General features: G+C 36.5%; 1 protein-coding gene across 1 annotated transcript in view; it reads left to right on the forward strand.

Moving 5' to 3' along the window:
- Nucleotides 1–15370, forward strand: part of BUB1B (BUB1 mitotic checkpoint serine/threonine kinase B) — a 50092-nt gene that overhangs the window by 18258 nt on the left and 16464 nt on the right. Inside the window, exons 6-12 of the mRNA XM_052647116.1 lie at nt 3138–3307; nt 4486–4700; nt 4871–4962; nt 6646–6872; nt 12978–13090; nt 13613–13728; nt 14287–14336. Coding sequence (XP_052503076.1) covers nt 3138–3307; nt 4486–4700; nt 4871–4962; nt 6646–6872; nt 12978–13090; nt 13613–13728; nt 14287–14336 — 983 coding nt within the window. The remainder of the gene's footprint in view (nt 1–3137; nt 3308–4485; nt 4701–4870; nt 4963–6645; nt 6873–12977; nt 13091–13612; nt 13729–14286; nt 14337–15370) is intronic.

Here is a 15370-nt window from a genome sequence, read left to right on the forward strand (position 1 = left end):
TTTTTTTTTTTTTTTTTTTTAGTATTTCACTTTAATTTATTTTATTGACTTTTTGTTTGTTATTTTTTAGTGGTTCCTCTAGGGTATATAACACATATACCTAACCTTTCACAATCTACTTAGAGTTAATATTTTACCACTTCAAGTAAAATAATAGAAGGCATAGAACCTTTATAACCATATAGGTTCTATATTTTCCCGACTTTCTTGATATACTAGTGTTAAGTATTACATTTACATACATTGAAAATCCCATCAGACAGTGTTATAATTTTTGCTTTCAAAAGCCATATGTATTTTAAAGAACTTAGGAGAAAAATAGTCTGTTATATTACCATTTTTGTTCTCCTTATTCCTGAAGTTCCAAGCTTTCCTCTCATTTCCTGTCAGACAAGAGGTTTTTTCTAGCCATTCATATAAAGTGAATCTTTTCCAATAAATTCTCTTAGTTTCTCTTCATCTGAGAATGTCCCCCCGCCCCCGCCCCACCAGCCTCACTGCATGCAGAATCTTGATTTACTAACCAGGGATCAAACTCGTGCCTCCTGTTTCAGAAGTGTGGAATTTTAACAACTGGACTTCCCAGGGAAGCCCCTGAGAGTGTCTTTATCCATCTTTGTTTCTGAAGGATATTTTCACTGGATGTAGAATTCTGGTCCAACCATTCATTTAGCATGTTTCTGTCTCCTAGACTATCTGATATCTGATGGGGCATCTACAGGCATTTGAATGGTTCATCCTCCGTTTTGTAATGAGTTGATTTTCTCTGGCTAAGTGTTTTTTTTACTTTAACATTGCTTTTCAGCAATTTGATCATGATGTATCTAGGTATGATTGCCTTTATATTTAATCCATTTGGGGTTTACTGGGCTTTTTGAATTTGTAAAGATATGCCTTTCACAAAATTTGAAAAGTTTTCAGCCGTTATTTTTTAAATGCTTTTCTGTACCTTTTCTTCTGGGACTTCGGTTCCACGTATATTAGACTCTCTGATACTGTCCCACAGGTCCATGAAGCTTTGTTCATTTAAAACAAAATTTTAACTATTCTGTCTGTTCTTTAAGGTGAGCAGTTTTTATTGATTTGTCTTCAGGTTCATTTACTCTTTTTTCAGCTTTCTCCATTCTGATAATGAATATATCCAGTAAATTGTTTGTTTCAGATATTGTGTTTTTCTAAATTTCTAAAATTTCCATTTGATTCTTTTTCATAGTTTCTGTGTGTCAGTTGAGAATTTCTATCTTTCCACTCATTCTGTCTTTCCACTCATTTTATATTATGGAGCATCATTGTGTTAGCTGCTTTAAAATCTGTCTGAAAACTCAACACCTGGGTCATTTGATGTTTTTATTAATTTTTTATTAATTAGCTTATTTTAATTGGAGGATAATTACTTTACAATATTGTGATTTTTTCTATCATTCTTTGAACTATATGTAAAATTTCTACATGAGTACCAATCGTGGTTGTGCTGTGATTCCTATATTTGTATTTTTGGTCACTGTGCTGTGATGTGCTTAGTCCCTCAGTTGTGTCCAGCTCTTTGCGACCCGACAGACTGTAGCCCTCCAGACTCCTCTGTCCTTGGGGATTCTCCAGGCAAGAATACTGGGCTGGGTTTTTATGCCTGCCTCCAGGGGACCTTCCCAACCCAGGAATCGAACCCAGTTCTCCCACATTGCAGGCAGAGTCTTTACTGTCTGGGCCACCAGGGAAGCTGTCATCTGATGTTTGTATTTCTGTTTTTCCTTTGAGAATGGTCACATTTTCCTGGTTCTTTATATGTCAGGTGATTTTGGATTATATACTAGACATTTATACTGGTTTTATTAGACTCTAGGTCCTGTTAGTTAATGTTGATGCTTTTGTCTAATTAGGTAACCAGCCTTCAGATATAATTTCTTTTTCAACTTATGTGAGTAGTGGTTCTAATGTCAGTTCAATTTTCAGAGACCTTTAGGTCTATCCCATTCGTCTGTTGCTCCAGGGTTAGTCTAGGGCTTGGACAGTGGTTTATATTATAGTTCAGTTCTTAAAGCCTTTTCTGTGCTGCTTTGGGTCTGCTCTGTGTATGCATAGCTCAAGGGTGGTCCAGGGCTTGTGCCAATTCATGTACAGAATCAGGAGATTCTCTTCTTCAGCTCATCCCCTCCAATATTTCTCCCATACTCATTGGCCCTCACAGTCCGCTTTTTCCTTTCCTCTGGACAAAAAGATGAGGTTTCTTTAGGAGTTTTAGCTTCCTGCACTGCTAATGTAACAATTCAAAACCAAATGGAAAAGAGAAGGGGAAAAAAAACAGGAAACAGCCTTGAGTGGGTTGTTTCTTTGACTCCTCTCCACAGTCCACTTGCTTTTGTTTACTTTTTAGAGACCTCAGCTGCTTTTTTGTATTTTGTCTGGAGTTTTTAATTCTTTTTTTTTTTAAGTTTTTTTTTTTTTTTTTTTTTAGAGTTTTTAATTCTAATCAGGGAGAAAGAGAGAAACTAATATAAGCTTATTCCATCTTGGCCAGCATTTGCAGTTTACTCCATTTCTTTACCCTTTTGATAATACTTAAAACTTTGGCAACAGCACAGAAGTTTAGTCTTCAAACTTCTACCAGCTTTACTAAAAAGTAAAATGTCATGTTTAGTGCAACTTCATTCATCTGATTCAGGGAAAATGTTGGGGTAGGGAGTTGGGTGGGGATTCTTTGTAGCAAGAGAGACAATAAAATAGATGTGTCAAGATGTTAACAATTAGTTAATCTAGGTAAAGAAGATATGGGTGCTCACTTACTCTTTCAACTATTTTGTGAGTTTGAAAAGTCAAAATAAAAATAAAAAGTTGATGGGAAACTCTGATCTTAATATATTCTATAATCTTAATCTAAGACACTGATCTAATCCTGAGGTCAACCTGCTGGTGCTCTTCAGAGTATTTTTGATTGGTCAAATTTGGATATACAAATTTGGACCTTCTCTGATTTCAAGGTGGCTTTCTTTGTTTCTGACAGAATAAGCACTTTCTTTTGGCTATTTCTATATATTTCTTCCCTTACATCCCACTCTTTTCCTGTTTAGCAAATTAGGAAATTGACTCTGGACAGTAGTGTTCATCTCACCAACTGTTAATTGTCCCTTCTCTTACTTTAGACAATTCCAAGCTCGAGTGTCTCGGCAAACTCTGTTGGCACTTGAGAAAGAAGAGGAGGAGGAAGTTGTGGGATCTTCTGTACCACAACGAAGCACACTGGCTGAACTAAAAAGCAAAGGGAAAAAGACAGCAAGAGCTCCAATCAGCCGTGTAGGGGGTGCTCTCAAGGGTAAGTTTGTTAGGTGTTATTATGGGAAGCTTTTAGTTTCGGGTGATAGGCAAATTATGTAAGGAAATCATGTATAAATATATATATGAACATTGTCCTGTTGTTCTGACTACTAGGAAGCAAAAAAAGAAGTCTAAGGAGAAGCTGAGATCAGTGTGCAGTAACACTAAAACATGTCAGCATTTTGTGTCTTTAATTAAGAAAAACCTATTCTGGGACCCTTATAATGCAAAGAAAGAGGGAAAGACAGAGAAGGAAGGAAAAGAAAAAAGAAAAACTTAATCTAATATGTATCTAGAGTAATAAGCAACTAGAGTTTCTGAGTTTCAGTTACTAGTTGACAGATATGCAGTAATATAGCAAGTATTATCAAAGTAAAGCTTAACGTGTACCAAATTCACAAAGAATATATTAATTTGGTCTTCAGTTTTAGAGGGTCAGAAATTGGGCTCTCTGTATACTTAAAGATGATCAGCAATAGCTGTTTTTTAAATCTACTATTTTTTAAGGTAAATTTTAGGTTCCCAGCAAAATTGAGCAGAAGGTACAGAGAGCAGTAAGCTTTTATTAACCACATTTATAGCAGTTAGACACGAAGACCAGATATTTAGATCTCTTATCCCTATCCTGATATCAACTTTGTAATACTCAGAATGTTCCTTGGAGATCTGAGAATTAGAGTATAGAGAATATAGTCCTAAAAAATATTTTATCCAGATCATGATGAAGCTTGACTCTAATAAGCAGCCCCACTAAAGAGAATACCAATAATAAGTGGGCTGCGTTGGGTTTTTTTTTTTTAGATTCAATACATTTCAGCTGAGAGAAAAATTTTACCTGAAAAATAAATATTAAGATTTCAGTTAATCCTGATAAAATTAGACAATGTTAGAATGATGACTGAAGGAAGATACAGAATTTGTTTTTTGGATATCTATATGTAAAAGATTATAGGTGAGGGAAAAAAGGGAGGGTATAAGTAACAAATACAGAATAGACTTAAAAATTAATAATTTGATGCATTAAGGTTTTTAAAAATTATTATTTAAAAAAATCTCTGATTCTATGGTAGTAGAAGTAATCTTGATTTGGGAAAGGTTCAAGTATACCTTATTGGGCATCTAAATTGGTAAAGATTTTTAAATTTAGATTTTGAAAGTTTAATATTTTTCTCTTAGCTCCAAGCCAGAACAGAGGTCTCCAAAATCCGGTTCCTCAACAGATGCAAAGTAATACTAGAATTATTGTTTTTGATGAAAATGCTGATGAGGCTTCTAGAGCAGAGTCATCTAAACCTGCAGTCCAGCCATGGATAGCACCTCCTGTGTCCAGGGGCAAAGAGAATGAGCTGCAAGCCGGCCCTTGGAACGCAGGCAGGCCTTTGGAATACAGGGTAAGGACTCTAAGATCCAGTTTATTTGCTGACATAACAAAGGCTTCAGAGTTCAAACAGGAGTATTTTTAGCATCTCTTTTAATTCCTCTTGAATAATTAGGCATGGTCTGCATATGGTGTGTCAGAATGTAAAACCATGGTAATTTTAGTTTTCTTCTTCATCGCCAGCCTCGTGGCAATACAGCGTCTATGACAGCTGTACCCTCTATGCTTCCAAGTTTTACTCCATATGTGGAAGAGACTGCACAACAGCCAGTTATGTGAGTTTGATTTCCAGATATTTTGAGGTGGAAATTATTAAGGATGGACAGGGGCACCTATCTAATTCCTAAAGCATTTTCTTCTTTGTGGAAATGAAAGTAAAAGAAAGTTTTATTTCCTTTATGTCTTTCTTTTTTTTTTTTTTTTTTTTTTAGTGTGTTAGGGCTAAAAGACCACTTGTTATTTTTATTAAGGAATAAAAATAGGTTTATATTTAAATTGGTGTAGTCAAAGATAGTCACTGTTATTTAAGGGAGATGTTCTACCTTTATTATTGACAGTAGTGAGGAATTATGGCAGTTTTTGCTCATAACCTGCTTTTTCTTTCTGAATGTCTTTTTCTTGGCATTTCTATGAAATATAATAAATGATTAAATAATCAGGCAGTCTAAGATTCAGTCTAATATATAACATTGTGGAGTGGTAATATTAGGTCATATTTTGTGTCCCATTGCAAGAGTTTCTTCATATATAATTTTAACCCCTCATTATATGCTAGGTATGATGTTTGTGTGGGTTTTTTCATAGTCTTTTTATCAGTTGAGCAAATTGAGGAAGCCTTTTAAGCATGTGGATGCTTGGACCATTAAAAGTTCTGATCCAGTGTATCTGAGGTGAGGACCAGATATCTTTAGTTGTAAAAAGATACACAAAAAAATAAAAAATATATAAGTGATTCTGATCCATAGTCCAGATCCTAGTCGAGGTATGCTCCATTTTTACACCTGTATTACCACTCTCTACTCTTTCCCTTCAGCTGATAATGTTGAATTTTACATCATCAATTCCCTAAATGCTGTATTTCTAATTCTTCTGGGTTCAGAACAGTGATAAATGGGCATAAGTTAGCTTCATTTTGTACACTGGGCTCTATTTAGATTTGGTTATTCACCACAGTCATAGAAAACAAACTTATGGTTACCAAAGGCCAAAATGTTAGTGTTAGTCACGCAGTCATGTCCAACTCTTTGCGACCCATGGACTATAACCCACCAGGCTCCTCTGTCCATGGAATTCTCCAGGCAAGAATACTGGAGTGGGTAGCCTTTCCCTTCTCCAGGGGATCTTCCCGACTCCGAGATAGAACCCAGGTCTCCCTCATTGCAGGTAGATTCTTTACTGTTTGAGCCACCAGAGAAGCCCACCAAAGGGGAAAGGTATGGGATAAGTTAGGGGATTGGGATTAACATATACACATAACTATATATAAAATAGATAACCAACAAGGACCTACTGTATAGCACAGAGAACAATACTCAGTATTTTGTAATAAACTATAAGGGAAAAAAATCTGAAAAGGTATATATATATATATATATATATAATATATAACTGAATCACTCTTGTACATGTGAAACTAACACATTATAAATCAACTATACTTCAATAAAAATATTACCTCCTTTGAAAAAAAGATGTTATTCAGATTTATTTTTACCTATAAGTAATATAAGCTATTTGATGACTCTTAACTTATAGCTAATTCCTTCCTCATCATAGTAGTACGTAGAATATAATTGTTGATGGACTATGTAAATTATTTTTAGCCTCTTAATCATTTTTGTTTTTTGGAATCCATCATATATAGCCTTACAACTGACATCATCCCTGTGTTTTGTCAAAACATAAGAAACAGCTCATTTGATCTATATGATAAATAATAATTACCTTGTTTCTTTTAGGATACCATGTAAAATTGAACCCAGTATAAACCACATTCTAAGCACAAGAAAGCCTGGAAAGGAAGAAGGAGATCTCCTGCAGAGAGTTCAAAGTCTTCAGCAAGAGTCTGAGAAGAAGGAGAAGATGATGTATTGTAAGGAGAAGATTTATGCGGGAGTGGGGGAGTTCTCCTTTGAAGAGATCCGGGCTGAGGTTTTCCGGAAGAAATTAAAAGAGCGAAGAGAAGGTATGTGTATTTATCTAGCTCAAGTTTGTAAAAATAACTTAGTTGTAGGAAGACTGAGTTGCTATTTTAAGCCTGAGGAAAGTTCCTGCTGTTGTGTGTACCTTTGTGTGATGCTTCTGTGGTTTCTGTATTTCTGTACATAAGCTGAACTTCCATTGCTGCTTTCTGTGTAACCCATGAGGGAAAATTTTAAACAACGAAGTTTGTGTTCAAAAGTAAAGAAACTGCATGACCAGTTCATATTTCTCCGCAATAGGCAGACAGAAAAGTGCTTTTCCTAATATTTCCTAAATATTTCACTTTACTTTTGATACTGTGCCTGAAATTTCTCCCAGGGCTAATTTAGATTAACGGACTCTGTCATTTAGATGATAGTTGTATGTCCTGATTATTAAAGAATTCTTTCTGAGTTAAGGGAGGCTTATACATTGAAAAACTGGAAATTTGGGAAAAGTAGGAAGTGGTTCTGATTCTGAAGCTTAGAAGTGCTTGGGGGGCAAAAGGTGCCCAAAACAGGCTGAAAGTAGGGAAGTTTAGCAGTTTAGCATTTGGAATTTAAGGCATTAGAAGATGAGTGAGAGTATAGAAAAGGAGGTTGCGGGTGGGGGGGGGAGGAATCCAAAAATAAATTTTATTCATTTAGGCATTTTGGCTAGGATATACCAAGAATGAAGAAATAATTTTTTTTTTTTTAATACAATCAACCAGAGTAACCTGCAGCTCAGCTCACCTAAAGAGATGTGACATTCATAGGGCTAGCTGGGAAACTTAACCGTCACTTATAATTTGTCTGAGAAAAAAAATCATTTCAGAGTTTCAGGTGACAAGTTAGAAGCAAAGGTCTGTAAAGCAGCCTGTTAGTAAGTTTGGAATTGCCTTGTTACATGAACTGGTGCCTTCCAAAATTGACAGAAGTGCTTTGGTCTCAAATAATATATGGAAAAATGGAATCTGTGTGTCTAGGTAGGAGAGAGGGAATGCGTAAAAAAAGATAAGGAACTAGTTGTGTGAAGCTTTTTAAAAGTGGAAACCACCACGACAAAGAAGTAGGCTAGCAGAGTAGCCAGATATGAGCTGGGAAAGGAGCAAGGCACTTAGGTTGAAACTACCGCTTCCTAAAGGGAAGGCTCTAGCTACACCAAGTATATAAAAGTAAAATAGTACGTTTTATTCTCAACTAGCTAAAGAAGAACCTGAGCTAGGGTTAGCTGGGATTTGAGTACTGAAAGAAGTATTGACCTCTGAGGATATTGTAATACTCTTTTCCTAATCTTGTCTCTGAATCTAGTTTGTACTCTTAAAATCCTCATGCCTATAAGAAAGTGGTTTCTTGTTATATTCAAAACTAGCTTCAAAGATTGTTGCTGACATTCAACTCTCAGGTAGGGACATGAGAAATGAGGAAGCCACAGGCTGGGTCTAAAGACAAGGCTGTTACCTTTTCTTCCCATTACTACTTCTAAAGCATTTTCCCCCTTCTCCTTCAAAAAGTTTCTTTCCAATTCAGTTTTTTTCCTACTCATTGAACCTCCTTAGTATTCTACATACCTGGCTCATTTCTTATTTCTGCCCTTACACCGTCCACTCTATTGTATTCACCTGGCAAAACCTCAACCCTAGTTAAATCCAGCTGTCTCCTCACACTCTGTACCTGCATCCAAGTATAATAGTTTAAATGTAGCTGGAAAAAAATGCAGCTGTGAATTGGTCTCATTTTAAATGCTTTTTATTGTTTATTTTAGCTATGCTGGATCTTTGTTGCTGTGCATGGGCTTTCTCTAATTGTGTTGCACCAGCTTCTCATTGTGCTGGCTTCTCTTGCTGCAGAGCGTGGGCTCTAGGGCACATGAGCTTTCCTGGACCAGGGATCAAACTTGTGTCTCCTGCATTGGCAGGCAGATTCTTAACCACTGGACCACATAGGAAGTCCTCATTTTAAATTCTTGACCACAACATTTACCAGTGCCTAACAGTCTTACTAGTTACCTGATAGGTGAATTTCTTCTTTCTGCTAAACAACTAATTTAATTTTGTTTGATTTTCAAATATATATCCCTGTCCCTCCTGACCTAGAATCTCCTTTGTAACCTCATTGAGAAAATAGAAGGTATGTAATGGTAACTCTATTTTCTTCCACCAAATCTGCCATCTCTGCTATCTGTACACTCATTCTTTTTGTTAAAATTAGCATTTCTCTGTTCCTATCAAAGGAATGGTCCTTATTTCTTCCCCCTCTAGCATTTTCCCTTTCTACTAAACCATTCTTACTAATTTAGGCAAATAAAATGTCTCCATTTTTTTAAAAAGAAAGAAAATCTTCATTACCCTTATTCATCTCCAACTACAACCCCATTTTTATACTCCCTTTCACAGCAAGATTTGGGGGGAATTGTAATCTTTTGCTGCCTACTATTTCCTCAACTGAAAAAGAGTAGTCATCTACAGAAGTGAATTGAACCATACAGAAACCTGAGTACCGAAGAATTGATCCTTTCAAATTGTGGTATTGGAGAAGACTCTTGAAAGTCCCTTGGACAGCAAGAAGATCAAACCAGTCCATCCTAAAGGAAATCAACTCTGAATATTCATTGGAAGGACTGATACTGAAGCTCCAATACTTTGGCCACCTGATGCAAGGAGTCAACTCATTGGAAAGACCCCAGTGCTTGTAAAGGTTGAGGGCAGGAGGAGAACGGGGCAAAGGAGGATGAAATGGTTGGATAACATCATCAACTCAGTGGACATGAGTTTGAGCAAACTTTGGAAGATAGTGAAGGACAGGGAAGCCTGGCATGCTGCAACCCATGAGGTCGCCAGGAGTCAGACATGACTTACCGACTGAACATTTCCTCAAGCATCTTTTCTATTCCAGTGATCACAGTAACCAGAAACTTCCTTTTTGCTGAATCCAATGGCTGTTTCTGAGTCTTGATCTTTATTGACCTCTTGGCTTCATTGAGTACAGTTAATGAAATGCTTTATGAAATGCTTCTCTTTGGCTTCTTCCTTGATGGTGTATTCTTGCCCCATTTCCTTTACTGTTCTTCTCATCCAGGGCCTCTTCCTGAGGCCCAGTAGAGTTCTGAAATATCCCAATTATATCTTCTTTCAACAGCCATCTTTAAGTAATGGATTAAATACTGTGTACAAGCTATTGACTCTCAAATTCATATCCCCATCCCTGACATTTCACCTGATCCCCAGACTGATATTTAGTTGCCTGAATTTATTGCCTGTCCTAATAGCCATCTTTTAAAATTTATATGTATTTATTTGGCTGTGCTGGGTCTTAGTTGCAGCACACAGCATCTTCAGTCTTCATTGAGCATTATGGGGGTCTTTAGTTGAGGTATATGGAATCTAGTTCCCTGACCAGGGATTGAACTCAGGCCCCCTGCATTGGTAGCTCAGAGTCTTAGCCACTGGACCACCAGAGAAATCTCTCCAATAGACATTTTAAGTTCTATATAACCAAAAACAGTTACGGATTTATGTCACAAACCACACCCCAATATACAAATGTACCACAGGCTTCCCTATTTCAACAAAAGGCATCACCATGCACCAAGTTGGTTCAGTTCAGTTCAGTCGTTCAGTCGTGTCCGACTCTGCGACCCCATGAACTACAGCACGCCAGGCCTACCTGTCCATCACCAACTCACAGAGTCCACCTAAAGCCATGCCCATTGAGTCGGTGATGCCATCCAACCATCTCATCCTCTGTCGTCCCCTTCTCCTCCTGCCCTCAATCTTTCCCAGCATCGGGGTCTTTTCCAATGAATTAGCTCTACTCATCAGGTGACCAAAGTATTGGAGTTTGATCCTCAACATCAGTCTTTACAATGAACACCCAGGACTGATCTCCTTTAGGATGGACTGGTTGGATCTCCTTACAGTCCAAGGGACTCTCAAGAGTCTTCTCCAACACCACAGTTCAAAAGCATCAATTCTTTGGTGCTCAGCTTTCTTTTAGTTCAACTCTCACATCCATACATGACCACTGAAAAAACCATAGCCTTGACTAGACGGACCTTTGTGGACAAAGTAATGTCTCTGCTTTTGAATATGCTATCTAGGTTGGTCATAACTTTCCTTCCAAGGAGTAAGCATCTTTTAATTTCATGGCTACAGTCACTATCTGCAGTGATTATGGAGCCCGGAAAAATAAAGTCTTCCACTGTTTCCCCATCTATTTGCCATGAAGTGATGAGACTGGATGCCATGATCTTCGTTTTCTAAATGTTGAGCTTTAAGCCAACTTTTTCACTCTCCTCTTTCCCTTTCATCAAGAGCCTCTTTAGTTCTTCTTCACTTTCTGCCATAAGGGTGGTGTCATCTGCATATCTGAGGTTATTGATATTTCTCCTGGCAGTCTTGATTCCAGCTTGTGCTTCCTCCAGCCCAGCATTTCTCATGATGTACTCTACATATAAATAAGCAGGGTGATAATATACAGCCTTGACGTACTCCTTTCCCTATTTGGAACCAGTCGGTTGTTCCATGTCCAGTTCTTTAACTGTTGCTTCCTGACCTGCATACAGATTTCTCAAGAGGCAGGTCAGGTGGTCTGGTATTCCCATCTCTTTCAGAATTTTCCACAGTTTATTGTGATCCACACAGTCAAAGGCTTTGGCATAGTCAATAAAGCAGAAATAGATGTTTTTCTGGAACTCTCTTGCTTTTTCCATGATCCAGCAGATGTTGGCAATTTGATCTCTGGTTCCTCTGCCTTTTCTAAAACCAGCTTGAACATCAGGAAGTTCACGGTTCACGTATTGCTGAAGCCTGGCTTGGAGAATTTTGAGCATTACTTTCCTAGCATGTGAGATGAGTGCAATTGTGCAGTTGTTTAAGCATTCTTTGGCATTGCCTTTCTTTGGGATTGGAATGAAAACTGATCTTTTCCAGTCCTGTGGCCACTGCTGAGTTTTCCAAACTTGCTGGCATATTGAATGCAGCACTTTCACAGCATCATCTTTCAGGATTTGAAATAAGTCTACTGGAATTCCATCACCTCCACTAGCTTTGTTCGTAGTGATGCTTCCTAAGGCCCACTTGACTTCACATTCCAGGATGTCTGGTTCTAGGTGAGTTGATCACACCATCATGATTATTCAGGTCGTGAAGATCTTTTTTGTACAGTTCTTCTGTGTATTCTTGCCACCTCTTCTTAATATATTCTGCTCCCTACAAAAAACTCTGAAAGGTATATTTTATCCCTCTTTCCTTACCATTCCCCCACATCTAATGAATAAACCAACCTTGCCACCAAAAACTTTCATACATCTTTCATTTATCGCCAGTCCCATTATTACCTCAGTCCAAACCACAGTCTTTTAGCTGGACTACTGCAGTTAGACTTTCTGCCCTCTTTCTGGCCTTCCCAAAATTCATTGTGTTCACAGCACATTATCATTTTTAGAAAGTCAGGTCATGTCCCTCCTTTATTTAAAATTCTCCCGGGTTTTTCCATTGTCTTAGAATGCAGTACAAATTCTTACAAACCCTACATGATTTGGCCCTTGCCTACCTTTCCAATCTCATCTTTTACTTTGCTCCCTATTTCTATGCTACAACCACGTTGGCCTTCTTTTGAGTCCTTGTACCTATGATCTGTTCCTCCGTTAGGGCCTTTATGCCATCTAGTCCCTTTCCTCAGATCTTTATATGACCGGCCTCTTGTTATCCAGGTTACAGCTTTATAATGTAACTGCCTTAGATGATCTCCCCTGATCACTGGTTTAGTAGCTCCTGACCGCCATTCCCCTACTCAGTAACACATTTCCACATCACCTAATTTTTAGTTTTAGCACTGATTATCTTGTTAATTTCTGTGTGTTTGTTTTTGCCAAATTGAACATTAGCATCATATGACCAAGGACTTTGTATTATGTGCCACTAAAACCTAAATACCGTGTTGTGCTTGGCACATAATAGACTTCTGTTTTTTACTGACTAAGTAAATAATAGAGACCGAGACCTCAAGTTCAGGGCTTTGCTCCATCTATGTCATTCTTATCTGTAATATTGACTGTCCCAAAGACAAGCTTTGACAGGATTAATTGCTATGAGGAGTAATGCCTCAGCCAACTTTACTATTTCTAGCTGAGCTGCTGACCAGTGCAGAGAAGAGAGCAGAAATGCAGAAACAGATTGAAGAGATGGAGAAGAAGCTAAAAGAAATCCAAACTACTCAGCAAGAAAGATCGAATGAGCAGGTCATTTTCTCTTTTCAGTGCATAACAACTAATGCTTATTGAAACAAATTTAAACAATATGAAAATGTAGAAGGTAAAAGTCCCTCCAGTGCCCACTCCGTTTTTGGTAGTTTCTTAGCTACTAGTATCAGCAAAGTTGAGCAGAAAAGTAATTTTAACAGGTGACTTTAAATGGAATTTGTGGCATATAAGTGATACAATTTATTGACATCTTAGTTATACTCTAAATCACTATTCTGTTACTTCTGACTTTAGTTTTTTATTCTAGTCATGTTCCATTAAAATAAGATTAGCTAAAGAAATTTAGTGTATATTTGCTTGCCACTACTTAGTTAAGTACAGCAGTATCAGTTTATACTGGGAACATAAATTTAAGAACTTCTGTGGGACAGACATTCTATATGGTTAGTAAATATCTTGGGAAAGTGTATAGTAAAGCTAATTTTGGCACTAAAACTTGAAAATAGGTAGCATTTTCTAGATAAAAGGGACATACTAATTTTGTTTATTGAATGCAAATAGCAAGAAGAGAAGATCTCTACAAAGGAGACAGCTGAACTGCGAATTGCTTCAGAGTCTCAGGAAATAACAGGAATGGCTCTGTCCAATTTTGTTTGCCCGGTAAACTCTTGTGCCAGGTAGGACCACATTGGTGGAAGGAATGATGCTTATAGGAAGGAGGACTCTCTAGACTTGAAGTTTCCTTAACGTTTATAGTATTGAGACATGATTTTTGCAAGTCTTTGTCATAACGTCAGCTTTGATGCTAATGAGGGAGGTCTAGGTACTGGCTTTTTTCCATTTAAAAAGATAACGTATTTCTTATAACAACCAAATAATTTTTTAAGTGATAAAACCACTCATTTCTACCACCAAAAGATGACTAGCATTAACATTGCTTTATTTCTTCTTTATGTGTTGTTTTGGATTTGTCTATAAAAATGAAGGTTTATCATTTTGTAATCTGCTTATATTGTTAATGTAACTTGATGTCTGCTATCAAATATATTTCTGTAACCATTCTAATGACTGAAGGTTCTATCTTAAAGAATTTGGTTTAATGGTACTAGAATATTTTCTTTATCTTAGAATGAAGATTATATTTAATTTTTAAAAAAGCCTCTTGGACTTCTGAGAATTAAATAATTTGTTCCATGGGTAGTAAGCCACATGTTTAAAAACAAGTTTCTTCACAGGGAAACATCACTTGCAGAAAACGTTTGGCAAGAACAACCTCATTCTAAAAGTGAGTTGTATTTGACAATCTCATGAAGACCTTACTGATAACAAATGCATTATGTAACAAGTATAGATAATTTTATTGATTGTAGTAAAAGGAGGTGAAAGAAAGCAAAGAGGGGAACTCAGGTTTATAATCTTTGATTCATGGAATTCAATTTATTAGCATATAATTCAAGATAGGATAGACATTTGAAAGAATATTTTTGTAAAATAACTCATTTCTTAAAAGTATTTCATTTTAAATGTAATTTAAATTTATACTAACTATAAAATAATATTTCACTTTAGTTAGTGCACTCTAGCTAAACATAGCAGTAGCAGCCAGGAGCCAAGACTGGAAAGTGGTTTTTTGATGGAAAGAGAGGGGAAAAGCTTAAAATTAAAGCTATTTTATATTCAAATTTGGTCTTTTTGAAAACATGTTAAAAGTGGTAGAAACATGAATATCCACCTAGTAGTTTAAAAAATTCAGTAGAATCTGATTAAACCTTTAAGTCTAACCATCAGTTTATAGGAAATGTAAGGCATAGAAGAAGATTTGAAGCAAGAATATAATTGGCCAAAAATCCAGCATTATGGGGTAAACAACCCAGTTTCTAAAACAAAAAATTAATAGTAAAAACAAAAACCCTATAAAATAAAAGCAATTTAAGAGGCAATTTCAACTGGTCAGTGTTTGAATCTACTTTACATTCCTAATTCAAACTTTCTAAAAAGTTTTGGTAAAATGTGATGTGATACTTCTGACTGGATGTGTGAATTCAGAAATGGTTAATTCTGTAGATATGATCATATTTTGAGATTATGCTTTTTAAAAAGATGCTATCTCTAAGAAATGTGTACTGAAATATTTACATATGCCATGGTATGGTGTTTTGTATTTGCTTCAAAAATATTTCAGAGTTGGGTTAGATTTGGGGAGTGGTGATGGGGAATAAAGATGAAACAAGATCATCCATGTTTAGATCACTTTTATTAAATGATCTTTACTTTTATATTTTGGAAATTATTTACTATAAAAGATAAAACTGTTTTTCT

This window comes from Budorcas taxicolor, chromosome 10, assembly GCF_023091745.1.
Source record: "Budorcas taxicolor isolate Tak-1 chromosome 10, Takin1.1, whole genome shotgun sequence".
Taxonomy (NCBI): domain Eukaryota; kingdom Metazoa; phylum Chordata; class Mammalia; order Artiodactyla; family Bovidae; genus Budorcas; species Budorcas taxicolor.